This window comes from Oryzias latipes, chromosome 14 (assembly GCF_002234675.1).
Source record: "Oryzias latipes chromosome 14, ASM223467v1".
NCBI classification, from domain to species: Eukaryota; Metazoa; Chordata; class Actinopteri; order Beloniformes; family Adrianichthyidae; genus Oryzias; species Oryzias latipes.
In genome coordinates, this window is record NC_019872.2 from 15140239 (window position 1) to 15166811 (window position 26573).

At 38.4% G+C, this 26573-nt stretch overlaps 2 protein-coding genes across 13 annotated transcripts in view; both read right to left on the minus strand.

Moving 5' to 3' along the window:
* The window catches only part of LOC101155291 (signal-induced proliferation-associated 1-like protein 1), a 36123-nt gene extending 25828 nt beyond the window's left edge, over positions 1-10295 (minus strand). For 4 of the 6 annotated variants that reach the window (XR_002291680.2, XM_011483426.3, XM_020708913.2 and 1 more), the window contains exon 1: positions 9360-9680. The gene's annotated coding sequence lies outside the window, so the exon portion shown is untranslated. Of the gene's footprint in view, positions 1-5231; positions 5356-9359; positions 9681-10178 lie in introns of those variants that run through there. The other 2 variants (XM_011483427.3, XM_020708911.2) reach the window with 2 other exon arrangements.
* Positions 10296-15787: 5492 nt separating this feature from the next.
* kat5 (lysine acetyltransferase 5) lies at positions 15788-24604 on the minus strand. Of its 7 annotated transcripts, none has more exons than XM_023962481.1 (17): positions 24484-24603; positions 24337-24403; positions 23624-23692; positions 23260-23411; positions 20832-20882; positions 20473-20541; positions 20341-20397; positions 19830-19997; positions 19659-19733; positions 19494-19556; positions 19002-19250; positions 17783-17872; positions 17565-17705; positions 17352-17445; positions 17101-17260; positions 16942-17023; positions 15788-16836 (listed from the first exon to the last, which is right to left on the minus strand). In XM_023962481.1, the coding sequence occupies exons 1-17, from the start codon at positions 24502-24504 to the stop codon at positions 16702-16704; spliced, it is 1743 nt and encodes a 580-aa protein (XP_023818249.1). In that variant the 5' UTR covers positions 24505-24603; the 3' UTR covers positions 15788-16701. The 7 variants fall into 7 exon arrangements, with proteins under 7 accessions (XP_023818249.1, XP_023818248.1, XP_023818250.1 ...); XM_023962480.1 differs by having other exon boundaries at positions 20467-20541; XM_023962482.1 differs by lacking the exon at positions 20832-20882 and having other exon boundaries at positions 20467-20541; positions 24484-24604.
* Between the last annotated feature and the right edge of the window lie 1969 nt (positions 24605-26573).

The following is a 26573-nucleotide window of genomic DNA, read 5'->3' on the forward strand; positions in this document are numbered from 1 at the left end:
CTCACGTTCATTATCGATCGGCTATTACATTGGAGACCAGTTTGCATTCCTGCAACAGATCCTGAATCCGTGAAACTGGACTGCAGCAAATGCCAGGCTTTTAGGGGAGTAAAAGAGTATTAATGTGGCTGGATCAGATTCAGAATATGAGTTCAGTCTAATGTCCTGACACATTGGCCCTGTGTGCTCAGTCTTCCACGCTAAACGCCGCCACACTGCAGAAAGAGAACTGGGCCGCGTCCAGAGTCCTCTAAGTGCAGCACTCTGTTTTTATGTAGTGATTTAACTCTCTTTTTTTATTCAAATATTTTGCAGACATCACTCTGAGCTATTGATCCTCTCTGACATGCATTTATTTGTACTTAGTTCCCAACTGTTAAAAAATACTAGTATTAATTAAAAAAAACGTATAAAGACGAGAGTGAAAGCTTACAAGAAAAGAAGCTGAAAGTTTCAACCATAAAAAAAACTGAGATGTGAAAAAAGCTTTCCATTCACAAAAACATGTGTAAACTTAAAAAATACTTTCATTCTACACATTTCTGCTGTCGTCTTCTTACAAAAATATTATTAGTGATCAAATTATGGATTAAATTAATTTGAAAGTGTTTTTTTTCTTTTGATATAAATGAGCATTAAGGTGTTAAAAGCAACTTTGAACTGAGTTTTTACAACAAATTAAACAGTTTGATGTCTTTCACAACCAAACTTTGGTTCTGGTCAGTTCTTGACTGATCTGCACAAACCACAAATGTAGAAAAACTACAAATAATCATGGCTAGAAATCATTTTCAGAATCCTTAAAAGATTCGATTTATGACTTGATTTGATTTACAACTCAATTCTTGATTTGACAGAATTCTACTTCATTAAATTTTCTAATTTTCAATTCAAAGCCAATTTCAGGGGTTATTTTAATGGTTTTCTCATAATTACTAACATAGATGTAATAAAAATAAAATCTCAAGCAGCTGATACGTAATGATGGGGGAAAAAAACTGCAGACCAGCATTTGACAACATAAACTTCATCTTTATCTTTCCATTTGTCTGACAAAACGAAAAAGAGTTCTGATAACATTTTTATTATGTGATAAACTGTTATTTTTAAATGTAAAAAGTATGTTTTCGTTAAGAAAAAAAAAGATATTGTTTAAATAGAAATTGATTGATCGAATTCATGAATCAATATTGCCTCTTGCAGTGAAGATTGGTTCAAATAGATTGATTATTTTTTTAACCCAGCCCTTTAAATGACCCGAAAAAAAAAGCAGAAGACAATGATGATGAGTGCAGTTGCTGCTATAGCTCTGTAATGACAAATACAAAGTGTTTGGAACAAAGATGGTTAAAAAGTTATGAAGAAAAATCTACAAAGTGAAAGAGCTTTGTCACATCTTAAAACAAATAGGATTTCAATTAAATGATGTATGGAAATTTGTTCAAGAATTCAAGGGTTTTAAGTAAAAACAACACATAAAACATCCAAAACACCACAAATCTGATGAAATAGAAATAAATCATTTTGTTAGGAGCTGGTACAAAATTGAGATCTATAAGAACCAAACAAAGGCTCATATGAACCATATTTCATTAATACTCAAACTCCATGCTCTAAACTTTGTCAGGTGCTAAAGAATGACCAAATGCACCCTTCTCTAGAGCTAAACTTTGACTTGCATTCATGTCTTTCAAAGTGTTTCCATGTTTATCTGCAGATGAAGGAATACATGGAGCAATGCATGTTAATTAAGTTAAGCTTAGAACTGGGTCATAAAATTGACATGGTGATGCTTCAATGTTAACAAAAGTTGGCCTATAAAAGGCTAAAAAAGGAGAAACTAGTTTTTGGTTAACCTAACTTTCGCTCATGAACAAAAAACATAAATTATTGATAGGCTATTAAATAAAAATCAAAACCGTACAAACGTTTTTTTTTTTTTACTTGAATAAAGTTCAAAATTAAGTACAACAAATGGATAGTCAGTTAATTAAGTATTACTTTAGATAATAATATTGATCCTTTTATCTGTTCACGTATTCTTGTTGCTTTAGAAAAAAATGTTTAAACTTTACTTTTTATACGAAATCCTTACTACTTACTAAAATTATGAAAGAACGTATTCTGAAGACGATCAATAACCTCTCCAGTTTGTTATTTGATAAACAATCTGCATTTGATCCGATTAGAACCTGATTATGACAACTATGCAAAAATATAAAAGGACAAAACTCAATGGAGGTGAGTTTGCTTCTTCCCACTCCTTTCCAATCAACACTCTACTTGACTTTGGTTTATTGTCATTTTATCTAATGAATCTAATGTGACTTAAGTGGCTTGTATGCATTACTGCAAAAATCTCTATAAATGTTAATGAGTAATTAAACTGTTAAGTTGATGGCATGTTCTTCTTACATTTTCATTCATCTTTTTTCTTTTTTTAATCAATGCATTTCTCTTTTTTTGAAATGAGTCTGATACATTTGTGTGATTTTTTATTATATTGTCTACAATGAATGCTTAAATTTAACCAAAAACATCAAATCAAGTTACGGAGCAATTGCTCGCTTTATTTGTTGTTTAGCTTTAAACTAAGTTTCCTGTATTAAACTGATTCATAATTTGACTGCATTGTAGCAAAAATGTTGTTTTTACCCAAATATGCAGTTTCTGTCTGTGTCATCCATGTCCTGTATAGCTGTGATGGTTAAATGTGGAGGTCCAAACTTCCTGTGAATGCCACAGAATAAATTGAAAATAAATCTTCTGCCTAATCCATTATTAATGCGGCTGGGCATGAGGGGAGAGGGTTACCGTCATATTAATTATTCATTGGTTGGCTGGAGTTGATTTGTTATGATTTATTTGTACTTTTGAGCACATGACCTCACTGAGGGCTCGCACTTCCTGTTTTACAGCAAAGCCGTGCGTCAAAGGTCATCTGCTGGGCGACCTCAGAGGCGTCTCGTCCAGTTTCAGTTCGTTTTAGTGCTTTTGAGGAGAAAAAAGAGGTTGCTAAAATGCAGAAGACTCAAAAATTACATGGGAAGTCTGAGCAACGCTGCCAGTGGCTATTGCAAATTTGACATCATCTTACCCATTCTTTTCATCAGATGCATAAAGGACGATGTCTCTCAGATATACTATTTAAGTTCAAATAGAAACTAACAAAAACAATTACAACATTGTTTTGCAGCAGCCACAACTTTCAGGGTTTTTCTGTCCCTCAAAACCTCAAAATGTAAAAATGCGCCTTCTTTACCCAAAATGTAAAGAAGGCGCATAACTGGCGTCAGTGTGCGCCACGTTATTTGCCATGACATCAGCACTGTGTGCCGGAGAAGCGCTGCCACTTCCTGTGCACCTTGAGGCAGACCATAAGTGTGAAGAAGGTAGAGAAGTTCAGAGGGCGAACTTGCGTGGAGGTTTTTTTGGGAGCATGTGTGACTTTGTGTGGGACCTCTGCACTGAAACTTTTTCCAAGCCTCAGCGATGTGGTACACTGTCCACACGGCAACAGGAAGACAGCTGCCTCTCACCAACCACTGAGTGTGTGTTTGTGTGTGTGAGGGTGTGCGGGTGTGTGCGCGCGTGTGTGTGTGTTTGACAGAACTATTATTCGGAGCTTTACAGTTAGCCGTTCCCACTCTGTCCTATGCAAGCTCTCATTCAGACAGAAGATGCATTCTTTTTGCTCCATATTTTCTTGATCTATCAAGTTAATCTTGAGAGGAAGAGATGCTGGTTTCCTTCTTGCTAAAATGCTCCTGTGAGTGCAACAAAGTCACAACTGCTCTAATTCTCCCCAGCCTTCTCCATTTAAATACTGAGGTGCAGAACCAAAAACTATCTTCTGGCTCATTCCGATTGTGTCAATTATGAGGCAAAGCTTGATTAGAGAAAGGTCTTTTCTTAGTGGCTTCTATTTGCACATTTATTTTTATCACCACTGAACATTACGAGCTCTGCAGCAGAATGCATTAATTATTCTTAAAAAATGACCAAAATCTCATGTGGCCTTTCCTTGACAATGCATCTAATCTTCTGCTAATTAGAACATATCACATTTTCAAAACAGAAACAAGAAAGGTGGCTAAAATCAAATTTCTTGCGTGGAAACATCCAGGAGAAACTAAATTAGTAGCAACTCTTACAACATGTCTGATGATTAAACAAATTGTTATTTTTAGTTCTCCCTTATGTGATATAATGCGCAGAAATATGTGAAAAACGCATAAAACGAACACAAAGTTTTTGTTATTCTGATATGTTGAAAAAATGATCAAAAAAGCATAATTAACATACATTGTAGTAAATATCCACATGATAGTGTTTGTTTCAGTGTAGGGAAGTTATGACAATCTTGTCATATGAATTGGTGGAACAAATGTGATGGGAGACTGTACAAATTTGAATAATTTCAAAAAAGTACTGTTTCATTAGAGCTGAATTTGTCAAATTAATTTCAATTTGAAGGATTTTTATTTACTTACCTCAATAGTTTTGTACTTTTGACTGCTATTTTAGTTTTCTACACAAAGGGAAAATGCAGAAAACATTTGCAGGGATTGGCATGATGAGTGGAGGGTCGCGGCTTTTTGCTTTGATATTAATGACAATACTATCAACTGACAGTCTATTTGCAAATGTCCAAATAAACTTAAATTCAACAATGTGTTAAGGATTTGCAAAGCCTCTTAAACCAAATTTCTCTAGATGTGGCCCTAACCGGCCACAATAAAGCCAGGGACATAAAAATAAATCTCTTTTATAAACGTGAAACCAAGTAATTTATCATTCATAGGACGGGCAGGCGGCCTCTCCTCTGCCTGGTGGTCTTGTGTCATTAGACCACAGCTCAGCCCCTTCTGACCTACATAAAAATGCCACTCGTGCACCAATATGTGAGTAACTACGGTGGCACAGACAGCTGCTGATTAACGGCAGCCTTCCTCTCATGCATTGTGCACAGATTATGCTGACTTCCACAACAGATTTTGTACTTTAGTGGATTTAAAAACAACAACAATGTTATGCTTTTGTAAGTGCTGCACAAAAAAAAGCCCCTTTCTAAAGTCTGCCACTGAACGCCTGGAGCCACCATGATCATTACTGCTGCCTAGTTGTCTTCACTTTGGTAAATATTGACAATAATGCGCAGCTGGAAGGCACATAATGCTGCCTTGCTATTAAAAATGACCGAGCATATGGGGAAGTGAGGCAGCACTTACTTTCAAAGCAAAGGCACAGAGGCAGCCGTGTTTCCTTCCATGCCACTGAGATCACATCGCTGCTGTCAGTTTCCTGTGCGTCGGTGCTGCCTTGGCCCCGCAAGGGTCGACACAACTGCAGCAGCCAAAGGTGTGTGCGCTGAAACCGCTCCCTGCTCTCACTTCTTTATTAAAAGAGCCCTTTACATGCAAATGAAAGAGCTGAAGATGCAACTTCCTCCTTGTGCTTGTTGCAGAACAAAGCGGCTCGTAGACCTGACACAAGCACAACAATAATCCCTCATGTTTCATGCATTATCTGCAGAATAGAATGCTCCGTGATTCAAGTATTTTTAAACTCTAATCAGCTTGAGAATCTTTTTGCCTTTTTGATCCTTGCTGACCAAGGGATGTGTGCTTGAATGGCCGCCCCGCTTTCAGTGGCCCTGAATAACCTGAAGTGCACTTCTCTGGTAACAGCAGCCAGGACAATGATAAGGATCTACTGCACCGCTTAATGGTTTCATGTACGTATGAAATCCCTGAGTTGGCATTGTGATTAAGGACAATGCAGCTTTATTTTGGAAGGGGCTCTTCGAGGTTTGCTGCTGGTGGGTTCACCCATGCTTTCATAAAAATGTCTCATGAAGACAGCAGCTTCTAAATTTAGTTTTTCGGGAATATTACGTCAGGCTTTTGTTGCTGCACAGGCCTGGCTCAGTTTCTCTGTTTTACTGGTAAGATGAATCAAAATGGTCATCGTCTTTAATTAAAATTAATTTCTTTGCTCTTTGATTATGAGCCGGCCTGTTAAAAAAAGAACACTGATTCCTGTGTGCAATCTTTGAGTATTCTTCAGAGGAAAAATCCCATTTCCATGCTAATGTCTGGTAAATGTTGTTAGCTCACAGAGATGGCCTCCTAAATGATGAAACAAGCTGAAAATGTGCTCCAACTTAATCTCAGCTGTCCTGCTTCAGAGGACAATTAGAAGTTGATTTAAATGCCATTGCATTTGGGTCCTCTGTTAAGGTCACAGACCGAGGTGGGGATGGTTGAACATTGGGAGCTAAAAGCATCCACCCAAGGGGCTTACACCGCCAGCATCCTGTCATTCGATGAGGGGGAGGCTCCACGCGTCTGCCTGCCCTCCTCCCTCAGCCTTTAGCTCAGAGCCTGCAGAGCAGAGTCCTGCCAAGAGGCTTCGAAAGAGAGGGATGATACGGCTGACTCAGACTTGATGAAAATCTGCCTGGTTACCGTACAGCTTTTTAAATCATACATGGACACTCTTGATACGGTTCAGAGTGAAAGCAGCTCCCATCAGCCTTGAACGCTGGCCTTTTCTGGGAGCTCACTTCTCCGATTTTGCTGTGCGCAGAAAAAGCTAATTTAACCCTTTTCTATCCTAAATAAATTATTCTATATGCTATAAATAGGAGCATCAACTATTACAGTAGATGGCGCAGGCCATAATGTTTTCTTAGCATGTCTTTATTGTTTGTGGCTTCCAAATTTGCATCTATCCACAGAACCTGCTGAGCCCCATTTGGGGTCATGGGGCTGCCAACTGATGGGCCTAGGTTGGGAAAACCCTGAACAGGCTGCCAGTCTGTTGCAGGGCAACACACTGACACCTGCATATTTTTGGGCTTTGGGAGGAAACATGAAAACTCCATGTGGATAAGTCCCACACTGGACTTGGACCTCTCTGCAAGTCAAGAGGGCTAACCACTGCAAGTCTGTGCAGCCCGCTTCCTAATTTCATGAAACAAAATGGCGTTAAACTATTTTGGACTGCTAGAAAAAAACTATTGAAGATGACAACTAACTTCGCATCCCAGTAACACTAATGATACATTCACACTGGGTATGTGACGCGTGTTCAAAAACATGCTAAATGTGCCTTCTTTAGCCCATGGTTTTCACACTGGACAAGCAGGGAGGGGCTTCTTCTTCTTCCATTGTTTACTAGCGCATGTCCTCCACCTACAGTTGGAAGAGGTTTCATGCAAAGCGCAGTAGTGGTGCAAATTTCACGAATCTTGCTTCAGCCTTTTCTTTCACAGCTTAATTATGATACATGAACAACTTGACACAAACCACAATTATTCATTTCTCCTTCATGATCAATTTTCCAAATGATTGACACTTCCATGAATTAAAAGGGATGGCATCCGTACGCCACTACCAAATCCAAGTCCCTGATTGGTCTACGTTTGATCCAGTTTAACGTTTAGTGTAAATTTGATTTGTACGTATTGCCAAAAAAATTGAAACTTGCGTAGCGACTCGAGGACGCGAGAGTTTTGAATGCGGAAGCCCAAAGTGCGCATTCATAAACCTTTCACTGAAAGTGGTTGCTTGAACTGGTGTTGCAGAGGGCGGGGTGATTGTAGCTTTAGAAGGACTGGCCCTCTGTCTCCTATTCAGTGAAAGAAAGAAAAAATGTTGCTTTCTGGGTCAACTCTCTAAAAGTTTCAATTAAAACCTGGATAAGAATAAGTCCTAAAGAGACGGTCAATATAGAAAGGAAACTAAGTTGGAAATTTGTTGAAACAAAATCGACAGTAAAGTGCAATAAATATATATTCAAAACGAGCATCTGGTGCAGCTCTGACCTACAAAACTCTTTCCCTCTTCTCCTCACAAACACAAAAGGCTTGTGCTATGAAGTAATAGCAGCTCACTATGAAGTTGTTTAAGGTGATTTGAATTGGGATAATAATAAAATCCAATTTGTCCTAATAGCTACACCATTACCAGTGAAGTAAATTAGTAGAAAACATGTCTGCCGGGAAGATGGCAATTAGAGAGCAGTTCTGCGAGGCTACAGCAAACGTATAGACGGTAAATTAAACACGAAACGTCAAACAATTTTTCTGTTCCAACACTATAACTCATGTTTTAGTCCTGTTCACTGAAGACTGTATAATACTAACACAGTGTGGTGGAACCAAAGGCAGCAGCAGCTGGGCTGGATGATCAGAGAGCACCATTATGTCGGTGCAAGCATACTTATCATTCGCCACGATGACTGAGTGTTGGAGGAGTGGACTCCTAACTGTCCAGTCTAAGTTGACCCCAACAAAAAGAAAAAACCATCCCGCCCTCCCTTCTGTCTGCCTGACAAAACAAACAGCTCCTTCCATCACATCAGGCCAAAACTGAATCCTTATCATTGAAAATGTTGATATCAGTCACTGAAAGAGTAAATGAAACGGCCCGTCCTTAGAGTGCACTGGCTTATGTAAGCTGCTGCTAACCGTCCTCAGCTCCCCATCCCTGCTTTTCTCCCCTTGAAGCCCCAGCTCCTCATAAACACCCCATCTTAAATCATTGAGTGCAGAGGGTGGTGAGGAGGGAAACGGAGCCTGACTCCTGCATCCCTCATCTTCCCTGCCACCTTGAAAACAACACCCCAGTTCAGGTTCGGCTTCTCCATTGTGTGCTCATCACTCAATCCTCTTTATCCCTCATAAATCCCAGCACACTGATGGCTTTTTTATGTTTTGTAGTCTTTCAAAATGTATCCAGACTTAAAGGCAGATCCTTTTTTTGTCCCTTTTTTCCCTCTGCACCTCTTTCGTTCTCTAAGTGTGCCTCCATTCCCTTCTCCCCGCCTCCCTCCACCTTGCCCTCATCCCCGAGTCCTGCAGCCACGGTGCCTTCTCAACAATGTCATTGCACAGTTTATGAGACAATCAGGCCTCATCGAAGTGCGGACAATAGAGGGAGACGGGGAAGATGGTCGTGTGGGGAGGGGGTTGTTGGTGTCGGCAGAGGAGAGGAGGAGGGCAGGCCCAGGATGAAATGCGACAAAGATTGGGGAGCTGCTCTTAAACCTCAAAAGCCGGGAACAAACAGCAGGCATGGTGCGCCTCATCTTGCTGAATTGAAGACGTGCTTGTAGGGGTGACATAAGCACAATGGGCAGCAAGGCAAAGGGAGGACAAGCTGCATGACATGATGATGCCAACCCTATTATTTCCCATCATCTCCGGCTCTCATACATTGTCCCTGTCTGCCCGTCAGACCATATGGATGCCTGTACAGAGGTATGTGGCAAACATCTGAATTCATTACCATGAGAAAGAGGATTCCGCGAGGCTGGAATGTGGATTCTCCGAGCAGAAAGAAAAGGCTTACCTCCACATTTCAGTTGAGCGCGACCCTGCCTTGTTTCATCCTGTTTCTCTCTGCCGACTCCCTCCCCTTCTCTCCCCATGACAGCATTTTTCTGCTATCTATCTCCACGCCGAGGCTCCTTCTCCTCCAGCAGTTCCTCCCAGCTGGTGTCCTCTTCCTCTCTCCAAAAATAAAATCAAATAAAAAGAAACAAAACAAAAAAGCCTCCAACACTTCCCGATCTCTTCTGGTGCTCTTATTCTGCTGTTGAAGTCAAGAGGCAGGTTGATTTGTGCCGTCCTCCTCCTTCTTTCTCTCTCGCGCTGATTCTATTCCATTCACATCACAGTAAAGCCAACCTCTCTTTCTCCTCCTCCTCCTCCTCCTCCCCTCCCTCTCTCTCTCTCTCTCTTGCACCACATCACCCCCGCCCCCTTGTCTCCTTTTCAGAAGGGAGGCTTAGGCAGCAGAGGAGATCTCTCTGTGACACTTTAGAGACTTTACTAGCTGCCAGAGGGAATTTCACCACTTTTATAGTCAAACGGTTCATTTCACAGGTTAGCAGTGGAATCCCTTCACCTTCCCTTCACTAAAACCCAAACCAGCACAAACGCCGACACCCAAAGCCTCCATTCAGTTTAGAAATATCTGTTTCTGCCCAAGAAAGATAAAGATACAAACACTTTAGGGCAGAGACGAAAACAGCCTGGCAGTGGGGTCATACGTCAATGTCCTCTGTCTGTCCACAAAGCATCAAGTCTTTGCAGTCTGAGATCAGCCCCAGGAGAATGACAGCAAGCCGTTTTCCTCGTCTCCCTTCAGCCTCCGAGCTGCACATACCTGAGAGTCCATGAGTGATGCTCAGGATGGAGCAGATTGAACTCTGCTGCTCAGCCCCTCTTGGAGGGCCAGGAGCCTTCCTCCTAATTACAGCGTGGAGCCTCGACCCGGCCGTACCATATGGTTATGTGAGTTACAAGGTCAGCAAACCTGGTGTGGGTTGGGGGCAAAGAGGAGGAGGAGGAGGAGGAGAGGCCTCCTCATTGGTAATGTGCGTGTTTTTCAGAGATAAGGAAAATAAAAACAGACGCAAAAGCTGATTGCACTTAAGACGGTCAAAGACAAGCAAACCTCTTAATTTTGGTTAATATTACAGATTTATTTTCTATAGGGACTGCTTCCTCTATATGTTTTTATCTACTCAGTGAATAAACAACAATTTAGGTTACGTTCTCATTCTAATTTTACTTTGACAGTTCAGAGTCTCCCACATATAGCACTGAACCAATAACAACACAATAAACACATTTAATCTGGCCTAATCTTTCAGATTACCAGTCTATATTTCACATGACTGAAATCCCTTTTATATAAATGTTTGGTCTCTGGAGATGATTAATGACAGTTTGAATTAACTAAACTTTTGTTTCCAGCAGGAAAACAGCTTGTCAAAATCAGTGCTGCAGCGCCACCATGTGGCTTTTTGTGATGTCAGCAACAGAAACAAGTTTTACCGTCTTCTCGTAAACACTACCAGACCAAGGAAAAACAATAATTGTGTTATCTATGGCATTTAAAGGTTACTCAATGATTCTACACTGGTCACGTATAGATATCAAGTTAAGTCATCAAGAAATATTTTACCGAGAGTTTGGTAATTTTATCTATAAGATAATTTTATTTCAGATTCAAATCCATTCATCTTCAGAACCCAGTCAATCCCTTTTGGGGTCACGGGACTGCTCAAGTTTACTGGTTATTCCTCGAATTTTTAGAATTTGATCAAAGTTCCTCTTTTGAGGACCCAACTCCCTGCTTCAGTTTGGGAGGCAGGAACCATCTCCATCTTCAAATAAGAAACTCTTCATTATTTGATGATGCAGTTATGATAGATCCTGAGCCTCACCTTCAGTTACGCTACCGTTTTAAAGATGCTCCAGTGTTTGGGGTCTCCTGTCTCTCCTTGTCCTCTGTGATTCCAAACAGTGGTAGATTCCTTCCTATTCTTTTACAGTGGGGCAAAAAGGTATTGAATCAGTCACCAATTGTGCAAGTTCTCCCACTTAAAAAGATGAGAGAGGCCTGTAATTTTCATCATAGATATACCTCAACTATGAGAGATTAAATGATTTTTTTAAAAATCCAGAAATTCACATTGTCGGATTTTTAAAGAATTTTTTTGTAAATTATGATGGAAAATAAGTATTTGGTCACCTACAAACAAGCAAGATGTTTGGCTCTCACAGACCTGTAACTTGTTCTGTAAGAAGGTCCTCTGTCCTCCACTCATTACTTGTATTAATGGCACCTGTTTGGACTGGTTATTTATACAAAAGACATCTGTCCACAACCTCAAACAGTCACACTACAAACTCTACTTTGGCTAAGACCAAAGAGCTGTCTAAAGACACCAGGAACAAAATTGTTGACCTGCTCCAGGCTGGGAAGACTGAATCTGCAATAGGTAAGAAGCTTGGTGTGAAGAAATCAACTGTGGAAGCAATTATTATAAAATGGAAGACATCCAAGACCACTGATAATCTCCCTCCATCTGGGATTCAAGATCTCACCCCGTGGGGTCAAAATGATCACAAGAATGGTGAGCAAAATCCCAGAACCACATGGAGTGGACCTAGTGAATGACCTGCAGAGACATGCTACCATCAGTAACACACTACGCCGCCAGCGGCTCAAATCCTGCAGTGCCAGACGTGCTAAAGCCAGTGTGCGGGACAGTCTAAAGTTTGCTAGAGAGCATTTGGATGATCCAGAAGAGGATTGGGAGAATGTCCTATGGTACCTGTGAGGAAAATTACAGGCCTCTCTTAACTTTTGAAGTGGGAGAACTTGCACGATTAATGGCTGACTAAATTCTTTTCTGATCCACGGTATTTAAAGACTGCTCTTCATTGTTACTCAATTGAAAAACTCTGAATGGGTTGGTGATATAATGACAACATTTTTAAAAATATTATTTAGAAGAATTTGTTTTCTTTTGGGATGATCTAGACCCAATTGGATCATACGCTGTTAATAAAACTGCATTGACTGATGTTTCTTGTTTTTTGTGTGGCACTTTAACACAATCTTGGTTGTGATTAACTAAACAATAGAAAACTTTTAACACTAGATTATAAATCTGACCCTATAAACTGCAGAAGTCATTTGCAGATGATCCCACACTGATTATCAAATAGTTGTAATTTGCTGCATTCAACCACATTCTTATTAAAAATGCAATATTTTTACCCCCCTGATGCCTATTGAAGCAAATGTACATCAAACCATTTCTGCTCCCAAATTACCGGTACCCTAATTTAGCATTACTTGAAAGCAAAAACAGTTTTTTATGGCTGGAAATAAACTCGGGGTTCTAGGGGTTAGTTGTATTTGGTGAACATTTAAAGTTCTATTCTGTTTTATGTAAATCTTCATTTTTGAAATATACGTTTGAACAGTTTTCTCTAAATTTTCTTTTATTATGCAGAAAAAAAGTCTAATCCTTACTAAAATATTGAATAGCTAAACTGCCGTGAATGTTGATAGTTTCACTATGAGCTCAGCAAGGGGCCTAAAATTTTTTCCACTTTCTTAATTAAATATATTTTCAATGTACAATAAACTTATTGTGATTAAGGTAAGGTAAGGCAAGCTTTGTCCTCAAAGAGGAAATTTGTTCTGGGCCACAGAGCTGCAAACTGTTACAGTTTAACAGACAGAGGTTTTTTTTTTATTTGCTAAGATTACTTTGAAATAAAGCATTGTGTGTTTAAATATCTGACACCTATGATATTTTCAAAAAAGAGAAAAACAAAATATCATACTGTTAAGATATTAGCCTGGTGGGACATTGCTTTTTGTCCTGGTATGGACTGTGTAGTAAAAACAGAAAATGCAAGTGGTCTCTTTTAGAAGGTCATGAGGTTTTGCACTAAAAACATAAAGATCTTAAGGTCAAATGCAAGGCAAGTTGGTGCTTCAACTCTTTACCTACATTGCGGTCAGACAGAAAACGATCTTGCTTCTGCAGCTGGGTCACTCCTCCTTCCTCAGCTCTGGTTCATACTTTCAGCATTGCAGCATTTTGTTCATGAACTACAACAGCTCTTCTTGTGTGAGCAACCCACTGCATTCTGTAGTGAACAGGAATGTTTCAGGCCAGACTTTCATCTGCCTCATTGTGAAACGTCAACTTCTGTAATACTGCCCCCTGCTGGACAAAAGAGGGACTAGATTAGCCATAATACTAAAAAATGCATTTTATTTAAAAGCTTTGAAAAAACTCAAGGACATTGTACAAAACATAGGCCAGTAAGTTCACAAAAATATTCAATAAAAACAAAATAAATAGTAGCTGACAGAAAATCAAAGGGGAATCAGTGAAAAAAACAGAATTAATAAGATGGGTTTTGAATTTAGATTGGAAAATTGGTTAGGAGTTTGTAACAGAGGTCAGGAGGAGTGAATTCCAGAAGCAACTCGGGCAGAGGAAACAGAAATCTGGACAGAAGAGGAGGACCAAAAAGAACGAGAGGGAGTTTTGATGTGTAGTAGGTCAGAAAAAAAGGAGAAGCCAGGTTATGGAGGGACTTAAAGGTGAACAGGGGGAGTTTGAATTTGATTCTGGGATTATGGAGAACCAGTGCAGCTGGTGGAGAACTGGGGTGAAATGACTAAAGGATGGGGTTCTGGAGATGATGCGGGCAGCTGAGCTCTGGACCAGTGGGAGCTTATTGAGGGTTCTAAAGGGAGACTAAAGAGAAGAGAATTACGGTACAATAATCTAAACGGGAAGTGACCAGACTGTGAACCAGAATAGAAGCAGAGCGGGCAGTAAGGGAGGGGCAAAGGCAATTAATGTTACATGAGTGAAAATGGGCAGACCGAGCAATGATATTAGTATGAGATCTAAAAGATCTTGAGCTATCCAGGATGACACCCAGAGTCTTCACCTGCAGGGAGGGCGAAACTGATGAGTCAATAAAAAAGGGTAAAACTTGAAACTTTGGAGAGGGTGGATTTGGAACTGACAATAAGTAACTCTTCAGACTGGAGGAGAGGGGGGAAGGTGGACGAGAGGAATCAGGTTTACCAGATACGTAGAGCTGGGTGTCATCTGCAGACAATAAAACTTTATATTAAATTTACAGAAAATATTTCCAAGTGGTAGTAGGTAAGTAATGAAAAGAGGACCAAGGACAGAACCTTGGGGTACACCAGAAGAGACAGAAAAAGGCTGAGATTTAAATGACTTACGGTAAGTTGAATTAATTGGGTGTGGCCTTTTCCAGGATGATTGCAGATGTCTTGTTTTTCTCAGATGCTACTTTATATGCTAATTTGATTGCATTTTTATTAAATTAAAAGGAATTGAGGTGTATGTAAATAAGTTGGACGCAAACTTCAAATTTTACAAAAGCTTGGGGTTTTTGCTTACCGTTTTACTTTCAAGTTTTCACAACCATGGATTGGTAAACAGAAGAATCAGAAAAGCAGAGTTTGAGAGTGAAGAAAATTCCCCCAGGAGTTCTTTAGAGGGAGATTTTGGACACAGAAATTCAGTGAAAAAACATTGTTTTTTCTCTTGAGTCACTAGTGTTTTACTTGGAACTATTTTGAGGACTCAATTAAAAGCAGTTAATTAAGAAGTGAAAAGATTGTCTGGACCAGCTTTTTCAATTAGGAATTTCACCATAGGTTTGCAAAAACTCAAGTCCTTACAAGGATTTTACTTTGGGTTTTCAAATGTTCCCATCTGTTGCAAGACAGTGATTCATGCTTTACCAGGACAATATGACAATTTTCAAAATACAATCCAATTTAGATTTATGTGCAGGTAAAAATCTGCTGCATTTTAGATAACATTCTACATCAGTAAAAAAATGTTACCCATTAGGATATTGTATTATGTGCAATAAGGTCACTTGAGCTCAAATTACACAAAACTGTAAGGTAAAATGTTGCCATTTCTGGATTATTGCACATCACTAAATTAGAGGTTGTTTGCATCATTAGCAAGACAAAAATTAAATGCAACTGGCTCCCCATGAGTTCAGTTAGTTAAAACTAACTGGATAAAGTTATTTTGGCAATTATATATATATTAAAAATCACATCCACAATTTGGAGAAAAAAATTTGATTTTAAATAAATTGTTTTTGTTTTCAGAAATGACACTTTAAAAAAAATAATTTAGGTATTTAAAGGAAATTGTTAACTTTAAAAAAATGCATATCATAGTGATTATGAGGGTCAGTCAGTCATTCTATAGTGAAAACATTCTTAGCACTTTGATATTTCCGGTGTTTCTCAGCGGCCTGCTTCAAAAACGTCAGTCAGTCATTTCTTTCTGCAGGTTTTTTTTTATGTAAACATAAAACACAAATAAGATATTTCTGCTTTTTTCTGCTGATTTGCAGGTTGTTAAATAACAAAGTAAAAAAACACTGTACATTCACACTGTACAACACTGTATTTACATTATTCTAACAGTTCAGCATGGCTTCTGACTTCAGTATGTACAATCACATGTTCACATAGCGAAATTAAAGTTGGGACTAGTTTCAATAAAAAAAAAAACACTTGAGGTACAAAAATCTAGAATTTCTGATGTGGTTGGCAAACAAAGTCTGAAACTTGAATGTGCGATGTCCCGATCATTTCAACACCTCTAAAGGTTATCCATTCTACATGTATACACTGTGTACAGCCATTACTTTGAGAAAGTTAGCGTAATTAAAAATAAAGTTAGCACTTCATTTTTATTTACCCAACATATTGACGTGACAGAAAGTCAATACAGACAAATTCTGATGCAAGAACACAAAAGGACTCACTCAAGATTTTATAAAGTTGTTCAAGGATTGTTTCCTAAAAGAAAAAACTATTTTTTCTGTAAAAAAGAGATAATATAAATTATAAAAAACTTAAGTTAAATATGCCTCTGGAAGTTTAGCATGCCAGTAAAAAAATAACTTTGCATGTGGAAAAAAAGTGTTAGCAACAACTACCACAATGAATAAATAACTTAAATCTGAAACTAAGTAAAGGAAACTTCTCAAATGTTCAGTTTAAAGAATGGAACGTCAAACAGACTCTTTATATTCCTTTTACTGCTCTGTTTTACTCTGAACTTTTTTCAAACAGTGTAGGGTGTGCTTTAAGATTACAACCTTCAATAATTCACATTATGTAATCAGAGTTCTCTCAATACGAGCTTCAACTTAACCAAGTGTCAAGTTTTTGTTTGGAAATGAAATCCTGGAGGACAAAACAGGGTAATTACAGCTGGATAAGAACGTAGCTTCCCGATTGCCGTCATCCTTTCAGAAGAGTTTTGAGAAAACTGACCAACAACCATCTGCTACCACTTCCCCCGTTTGCTCCAGTCCTTTGGAGTAAAGTGCAGGCATTTGGGATCGATGCGCAGGTGCCTCTTCTGCATCGCTTTCTCGTGTCCATCCACTATTTCCTCTGAAAGGGTCAGAATGTACTGTCCCTACAAGAAAAGGTTCATTCCAAACTCTTACTGACATTTCAGGAGTAAAAGCTCAACATTTCATAATTAAATATGGTAAACAAAAGACACTAAATGAAGTTTTACCTTGTAATAGTTGATTAAGTTGAGGTACTGAAGTGTTGAGATGACATCTTCTTTCTTGACACTCGTTATCTCACTGATCTCACTGTACAATAAAAAAACAAAACAGCCTTTAAGAAATCTGTTGAACTATTCTTGTTAAACAAATTAAAGGCGTCCTACTTGATGGTAATCTGAGGTCTTTCTCCGTTATCAGGTTTCAAGTCCATCAGAATTTCAAGGATTGTTTGGGACCAGTAGGAACGATACGACAGAAGACCGAGATCAGAAAGAGGTTTCTCTGGAGTTCCCGTCTTCCCCTCCACCTTGGACAGCTCATAACCTGATGAAAGCAGGAAACATTGGTACCAAATACAATAAATAGAAAAACAAAAAGCTTCTGAACCTAAAACAACTTTAGGATATTCACTTACTGAACTCGATGAGCAGTTTGCCATAGCCTCTCCTTTGGTAGGGAGGTAAGGTGAGGATACAAGCAACATTATAATCTTCAGTTGATTCTTTTTCCTACAAAAAAAAAAAAAAAAAAAAAAAAGAGATTAAAATCATGGTTTTTCATTTTTAACCTCCTGGAGGAGCAATAACTATTTAAAAAGATCTCATTTGAAAACATGTTCTTCTTATACCTTAGAGAAGTATCCCACTATGTGGAAGCCTTTGGAGTCGTACTCCGTCATCACATAAAAGAGGAAAGGATCAGTGTCGTAGTATAACGTCTTGTGGTCTAGGAAACACTTTGCAAGTAAGCACAGGTTCTGGGAATAATTCTGAAAGGTAAAAGGACACCCATACATTAAAAATATACAACAAAAAGGATTAGAGGGAAAGTGCTTCCATTACTTACTTTGTTTTTTCTGCCATCAATCTCAAAGAAGGATATGGTTCCTTTGCGGTAGATTTCATTGCCTGGAGGATGTCTCAGATTACATTTAGTCTAAAAACAACAAGGAAAAAACACACAATGTGAGCCGAGTAAAACAACGCCAGAAGACTCAACGGTCCCTCGTTTACCCGATCATACCAGAGTTATGGTAGGATTATGTGAAATGCTCAACACTCAACGTTAATGAGGATTCCTGACAAGAGCAGGAGTTTGTCAAACAAACGTGAAGTTTAACCGGAAGGAAAACCAATAAATCCTTTGCAGTGACGTCCAACAGGTGCTGCTATCTGCCATTTGGGGAGTAGCACACATTACTTTGAGGCATCCGACGGGTAAAACCGGCGACTTTGGTGTAGAGAAATAGCCATCAAATCTCATCATGGTACACATGCTTTGCTGTTGGCTGACACTACAGAGAAACTCCAAACTCGAGCGTCTCATTTGACCGATTTTTGTGGGATGAAGATGGAAAACAGTCAAGCAGGATGGGAGACCGCCTGCAGATGCCAGCAGACTCTAGTAAACATTTTATGTCATGTATGACTATGGTCTCAGTTTATATTTGTCTTAAAGGGGACACAAATTTAGGGATGGGTGCCGTTTGGGTTTTATCTGTGCTGATATGTTACTTTCGAAAGTAACAGAACCATTTTTTGGGTTTTTATTTTAACTGAATTATGGAAAAAAAGATGCAATTTAAAAAAGAAAAAAAGGAGCATCACAGGTTCCTGCAGAGCCTGAATTTTTCTGAGCTGCTCATTTCTCTCAGTCAGTCTCCCTTATCCTCACCTGCACCATGTGGATGATAAATTATTATTGCAAAATTAATGCAACTGATGCTCACTGCATTGTTGAACGGGAAATGCTTTTCGTATTTTGTCAATATATAAGAACACACCTTAATAATATGTCACTGAGTCTTTAGACGGGTTCGCAGTGTAAAATCACGAGAATAGTAATTTGTTTTTTTCATTGCACAGCACTTCATTTTTGTCAGTTTAAGTTCACTGTGCCTCACAGAAGTGTTGATTTAATGACGTGAATGTTTTTTTCACAAATACTTGGTAGTAAGAAGAGGGCAGCACTTTTTATTCTTTTTAGGAACTGTTTGCTTTGTTAATGCAGTGAAACAGTAGAGGGCAGGAAAGGTGAGAAGCAAAAAAAGCCCCAAAAATCTCACCAGATGCCTCTGGAGACACTTGAGGCTTTTCAGGTACTTGAGGCAGAATTCACAGAGGTAGAGAATGGGCAGAGTGGTCAGCTCCTGTGGGTACGGCGAAAAGTACCACGGCTTGAGCCTGTGCCGGCCTAACTCGATGCACTCGATGTTTTTCATGCGGGTGATGATGTCATCGTGACTGCGATCTGACACCAGGCTGCCGGTCATGCGGGGTGCTGTCGGTATACCATCAGAACTGTCTTGGGAGTCCTAAACGAAGACAGTGGCCGTTAGTCCCAGCTGATCCTTAAAACCAAGTTACAAAACGGTTTCACAGGGTTATACTAAACAAGATTCTGTTTTGTAAAGATCAATCATAGATATTGATTTTACCAACCGAGAACAAAATTGGATCAACATTAACCAGAGTCAATCATTTATTCGAGCAATATAAACAGCTGATTTTGGACTTCAATACACAATAAATTAGCAATAACAGGTAAATGAACAGACCTCTGGTGGGGGTAGAAAGACGGCGGCACTTTGAGGCTTGTTATACTGCAACACCTTTATCATCTAGAGAACACATGGTGGCAGAATCTTAATGCAAGTAACAAAATGAAACCTTTGCACTTTGACGAGTTTTTAAAATCTTCTAAAAATCGAGCTGCTACATACCTCATCAGGACCCCCACAGTTAGCTTTCCTCTTTCTACCAGGCTGAGGGGGTATTAGACGCCGGGCGGTGCCGTTCTACAGCCAAAAGAAGACAAACAGCTGCTTATTCCTAAAACTGTAAAACCTAGAAGAGAAGTTCATGATGATTTAAGAAAAGAAGATTTGCTCCACCGTTGTGACTGTGGGAATCGGCTCAAGGTCTTCCCGCGCCTTGAAGGGGGGGGGCTCTCTTACGACAGGGAAAACAGCCGCCTGGGAGGTTTCAGTTGAGCTCGGCAGGGCGGGCACAGGGGTGGCGGGTGGTACCGGAGTCACCAGGGGAACCACCTCTTTCCTCTTCTGCAGCAAATATACATCATTACAAATCCTTTTAAAATGGGGGAAAAATAGATAAACATTTGACCAGGACATTTTTTTTTTTACTTTAACCCCTGAAAATCCTGCACAAGCAAAGGAAAATTATCCAAATGTTTTATTCACTCCTTATGACTTTACTACCGACAGAATTGTGCTCTTATCCTCTATGCAGTTAGAAGGATTCTATATATTGCATTCAATATCTAAAATTATTGAAACTTGAACAGACTACATACTTCTTTGACAGATTATAAGCTGTGTTGATAAGCAAAACCCCCCCAAAAAATGTAACAACCAACTTGTTACTAAATCCCTGCATCTTGACCTTTTTCTGTAGCGCCACGACTTTCTTCTTCTGACTCAGCTGCACTTCTAACCTGAGCTAAAGAGCGATACAGTCAAGCTAGTATGATAACAGTTCTAATTAGGTCTCAGAATGGGTAAATTCTACTTGTACCGGCGTGGGGAGGGTTTTGCCTCTGGAAGGAGCTGTGGCAGATTGGAGGTTGAGATCTAGAGTCTTCCTCTGAATTGAACACAAAGGAAGATAAGGGCATTAACTGACACGGGGTTAATGACATGCAGGATTCAGCCGCAGGTTGATATTTCGGCTCACGAACAGACTTCGACTTCATGATTGGAACAGAATTAATAGCAAATTAATAAGTCTCTTGATTGGTTTATAAATGCCGCTTGTGTTTCAGAGTTTCATTAAATCAACCGGGCTAAGCAACATATAACAAGCTTCTTTAAAACAATTTGAAAAAATTAGACATTGTTTCTTTTTAAAAACAATTATGTCTGGTGTTATATTACCTGTTTCTTCTGCAAAGCTGTGTCATTGTTTGTATCTTTCTTCTCACTCACCTCACAGGAGAAAAGCAGACATGTGTTAAGGGCTGACAGCGGGGTGTCATTACATGATACAAAAGATCCACATTTGACATATAAACAGAAAAATACTGAGACTTTGGGTTCAAGGACCAATAATATGGGATTTTTGTCTCAGTAGTGAAAAAGAAAGTAGTCCCAGTCAGCTTTAAGGGCTTAGTTAATTACACATTTAAGGAGCAAGAAAGACTGAAGAATAGAGATTTTATAGTTAATACAATTTTACATAAAGTAAACCAGGAGATCATCATTCATTTCAATGAAACAAAAACACAAAAGGCAGTGTGTGGAAAAATTGAAAACTTTGATTTACTTTTTCTTTTCCACAGATTAACAGCATTTCTTGGATCACTAGTTTGCTACCTAATCCAGTTTTTTTTAAAAAAGGTTAAGAGCAGCGTGTGTAAAAAATAAAGCAAATTTCCCAATTACTTTGTTTCAGACGCCATAATTATTGGACAAACTTTTTCATGGCCAAGAAAAATAAAGAGGTCAGCTGCAAATCTCAAAGATGAAACATTGCTAAACCAAATCATAGATGGATTCTAATCGTGGTCTTATTAATTCAAGTTTAAAAGGATAAATCAGAAATTCTCAGCCTGACTGATATAAATGCCAAAAACCTGAATGCTCAATTCTTCGCAGCCGTCTAGCAGGAATTTGGGGTTTGATTTACTCTTTATAGTGTTTTTGTGAACAATGGAATAGTGCATTTAAACAATAATACACTGCAGTGTTCCTTATTAAAAAGATTGCTTTGTAACAAACATTTTTTGGGATGAAAAATCCTAAATGAGGTCCTTAAACTCTGAGATAAGGGTTAAGCTTCCTGATGTTTTCTAACAAAAACAAACACCTGTTGGTAACCAGATGCTCAAGCAAACCCAAACTGGCTGCTACTTAAAGATTCTTCTCATTTCTAGAAAGTTATGGTCTTACCAAGTTTTTCCACACACTGCTTCAGCAGTTTAATAACTTATTCAGGAAATAAAACAGTAAAGAATATTAAAATATGTTCTTTTTTAGGCACAGCATTTACATGAATAAATTATAAAATATTATAGTAATTAACATGAATATTGCAGAGTGCTGTGCTGTTGCATTTTGCCCCGTCAGCCCCAACATCTGTTTGCTACTCCTTGTGCTCTCAGACAGACAACTTTGACCAAACTGAGTCTCAGTTTTAGGGATAGCTCTCCGGTGCCACCATACTTTGGTTCTAGAAAATAAGTCTGAAACATGGACTGAAACATGAATCCTCACTGTTATGCAGTCACCTCACAGAGCACAGTTTGAAGAGAAAGCAGACAGCGCAGTGATTTAGGTAATTTAGAGACAACCCCCCCCTGAAATTATAATAACATTAAACTTTAACTGGCAAAATTTCAAACTTTAAAGAGAGTCCACAGCTCAAATAAAGTGTGAGGGTTGAGTTTTAAGGAGAGAGTCAATATCAACTCTACGGGGCGTTATTTATCCATTTAATTATGAGAACTATTCATTTTTTTAAGTAACAATTGATTCAACAATATCATTTTATTCCAATTTTAGTTATATTTGTATCAGAGGCATCTTGAGTAAAGCATCAAATAAATCTTGAACATTTGCTTTGTTGAATTTGATTTTTAACCATTTTGTTTCTCTGCTTTGAAGCTAAAGGAAGAATTCTAATCTACTTAAGTTTATAGCCTGTGTCATTTAGAAGAGAAACAGGGCAGCAACTATTGTCAATGCATGCTGTTCAAGAAGGATTTTGTCTGCAAAACACCTAACCCAAATATGTTGCAGATGACCGACATTGCTGAGTGTCGACATAAACCTGGTCTGTCTGTTTTTCATCAGACAGAATGAGCAGGAGACTGCAGAAGCTGCTTTACCAACTGACTTACAAAAAACCCAGAGATGCCATTCATGCTTTTGCCGTTCATGCTTTTGTTGTGATTGTGTGTGGCCCTTGAAATAGTGAGCAAAGACACATTTTCAAAAGAAAACCAGACTTAACAGCATACAGACAAAACTTTCCAACTATATATAACTATATATATACACTATATATATGTAGTGCTTGACAACACTCATAAAACAGAAACAGATTATGATAAAAAAAAAAAAGGTCCTAAAAACAAGCCTGGCAAGTATGCAAGTATGTTTTGTTTTTGTGACTGGAAAAAAAACCTGTAGATTCAATTTTTTATCAAAAAAAAACTCAACTTCAATAAGATGGAAACTAAGCAGTCAATGAAAATAGTCTTTCACAACCAACTGTTTTCCAACAGTACTGTTGGGGAACTGCCGTAAACATTTAAATGTAGTTTACTAATGCTTTATTATGAATCTTCAAGGGTAAACTTACTGGTACTACTTCTCTTTCTGCTCTTTCTGGTGAGCTAGGACGCGAGCCTGACAGTCCATTCTTTGTGGGTGTTTTTGCTTCTTTTTTGGGAAACTGGAGCTTCTTCATGTCCAGCCTGTCTGCTGTGACCCATTCATCCAAGCGCTTGTTGACTGCAGACACACACAATTTTACATTACCAACTAAAAGACCAACTGTTATGAAAAGATTATTTTTTTCCGTCCATATGAAACACGACCGAAACTAGAACGTTCTTTATGTGTTTGGAATCACTTTTGTTTTTTCTGAAACAATGACATGAATGAAAAGTCTAAGCTTTCTTTAATGATAGTGAAACAGGAAAGATGAACTTTGCTTTACTCACAGTCAATGTAGTGAACATAGAACAGCTTTCTTCCAGAAACCTCCTTCAAACTCAGGATCTCAGCCAAAGCTGCACAAGTAGAAAAGAAATTATAAATACTATTTACAAAGTAAACACACAGCTATTTTATCTTAATTCAAGTGGAAAATGAACATTCACAGTTATAATTAGTGCAAGAGTGGTTTTGCTTTTTAGCGCCAAGATAAAAATGGGTATTGCTTACTTTAATCACACTGATGATGTGTAACAAAGCTAGTACTTTGATTTAAATAGCTTGGAACTACCTCAGGAATTCAACAAACTAGATGAACTTATGCTCTTTTAAGAAAAAACATTGTCATCTTTAACTTCAGCTCTCATGTCTACATGATGAACTGTACTGGACAGCAGTGAATTATCACAATTTATACAATCCTTGCGTATGAAACTCAACCTTTTTTTAAATTCGTAATTTAAAATGTAGGGCTTTTGAAAAGCAAAATGTAATTCAGACTTATCTAAATTTCTAGTGTTTAAACATTGCGACTAAATGATTTCCAGCCCAAAAACACAAATAAAGAAGTAACAAAGCAATTTAGACCTAAACGAACAGTTTCTACCATAGCAGTCACTGCATTTTATCTGAATTTGTTTTTAAGGTTTTTTTGAAGGCCGTCATATTTGTTTGTTAGTTAGCATTAGCTTAGCTCTAAGCACGAACGAAAAGTACTTACGCCACTCATCCTCATGTTCCTGGTTTTTACGAAGAACGGGGAGGCGACAGCCTTCCACAATTTCGACCTGTTGATAAAACAGCAGATGTTAGTATCCAATAGTAGCTGTTATTTTTAAAAACAATAATATACGTTTCCATAACCTACCGAAGAACAGTTGTCCGCCATTTTCGTCGTTGGTGTAAGCTGCTGCAGTGTGTTGTGGGAAAATGCCGGTCCACATCAAAGACGTAAAACGCAGTGAGACTGAGCATGCGTCGCTAAGCGGAAGTTATGGAGCCAACCCGGAAATTTTTTTTTTTTTTTTTTTATTGATGCAGAACAAAAGTGACATACAGCAAAAGAACAAGGAACAATAAGCTGTACATCAAATGTTCAAAATAAACGCCAGGGGATATGCAAGCAAAAAAATAAACTTACACTAAATTATACAGCTGAGCAAGGTGATACGTTTTAATAGCTTTTTTGTTTGTACTGGGGGAAATGGAATGTAAGTAACATCTAACTTGGGCTAGTAAATCAAGAAAATTAGGAGCTTTATTGCTGAATTTAGATTTGTGAATATAATACTTGGTTAATAAAATTAGAAGATTTATTAAATAAAATTGAGATAAAAATGTCTTATCATAATTAATGTAACCAAATAAGATGTTTTTCCAGGTTAAATTAAAATGTGGATAAATTTGAGTTTTTATCAAATTTGTCATTTTGTCCCATATTTTTTCAGTGTACTTGCAGGTCCAAAAAATATGCACCAACGTTTCCTCAGACTGAGAACAGAAAAAACAGTTTTTATCAATATCCCTTTTTAGCCTTTGCATATACTGATTTGTTGGATAAAACCTATGAATGATCTTGAATGAAACCTCTTTCACTTTGTTGTTTAGAAGATATTTGTTTGGCAGAAGCCAAACCTTTTCCCAACACATTTGACCATGAAGTGAAGTCCAGAAAGTTATGGCCGGGGATTCAGTTTTGAGCTCCTGCTGGAACAGTCTTCGGATGGTTTTGTTTTGATTTCTCAAAGCAGAGAAGCAGAGTTTTCCGACAGCAGTGTCTGTCACATGAAGCTGTGGTTGGGGAGCAGATGGAGTAGGAGTTCCTTTATAAAGATAGGTGAGGTTGAGGGAAACGGCATCAAAAACAACCGAAAAGTCCTTCATAGAAACAGGGATCTGGTAGAACTGAAGGAATTCGGTGTAAGTGTAAAGTTGACCTTGTTGATTGAATAATTGACTAACTAGTCTGATATTATTATCAAACCACTGTTGGATAAAGATAGTTTTGTTTTTGTAAAGAATATATCTATTGTGTCAAATGTAAAACCTGTGAGGAGAAAAATTATGTTTATAAATCATGGACCAAGCAAGTAACATCTGTTTATGAAATGAAGATAGTTTGATGGGCACTTTGTCGGGCTTGTAGGTGCAGAGGAGTAAAAAGTCGAGGCCACCAACCTGGGAGAAAATATAATTGGGAATGAAGTTCCACAGAGAGTTCGGATTTTTCAAAAACTTTCTTATCCAATTAATTTTAAAAGTCATATTTAGGGTACTGAAATCTAGAAAGTTCAGACCCCCACTAGTGTAATCATTCATTAGAACAGATTTCCTTATATGATGAGTTCGGTTTTTCCAGACAAAGTCGCATAGCAGTTTATCAACAGTTTTGCTAAGGATGTTACTGACATAAAGAGACTGAGCGGCATAAATGACTCTGGAGAGCCCTTCAGCCTTGGAGAGGAGAATTCGACCTTTAATGGAAAGGTCACGTAAGAGCCAGAGGTTAAACCTCTTTTTCATTTTATTAATAATTGGAAAAAAGTTAGCATTACCTCTATCATTTTCAGTTTTTGATATTATTATGCCAAGATATGTGACTGATGTCTTTACAGGAATATTAAAGAGTGAATCCGAATCACAAGATTTAATTGGGAGGAGTTCACATTTTTTCAGATTTAATGAAAGACCGGCTGCTTTGGAAAAGGACGTAATTATATTTATTGCTAATGGAATTTGTGAGCTGTCTTTAAGAAAGAGAGTGGTATCATCGGCGAGCTGACTTACGACAATAGATCTACCAGCGATGGAGATCCCTCGTAATGGACTGGATTTAATGTGGTCACAGAGAAGCTGAGCTACAAGAAGAAATAGATATGGAGATATGGGACAACCCTGTCTAATCCCACGTTTTATATCAAACCTAGGTGATGAACCATGTTTAAGTTTAATGGAGCA

Excerpts from the sequence above, each read along its gene's own strand:
- kat5 (XM_023962480.1), bottom strand. The coding sequence starts at position 24,504 with ATGGCGGACAACTGTTCTTCG. Across the intron at positions 20,398-20,466 it reads CCCTCCCCACGCCGGTACAA|CTCAGGTTAGAAGTGCAGCT; the intron begins GTAGAATTTACC and ends ATCGCTCTTTAG. Across the intron at positions 19,998-20,340 it reads TCGTGGCGCTACAGAAAAAG|AAGAGGAAAGAGGTGGTTCC; the intron begins GTCAAGATGCAG and ends TATTTGCTGCAG.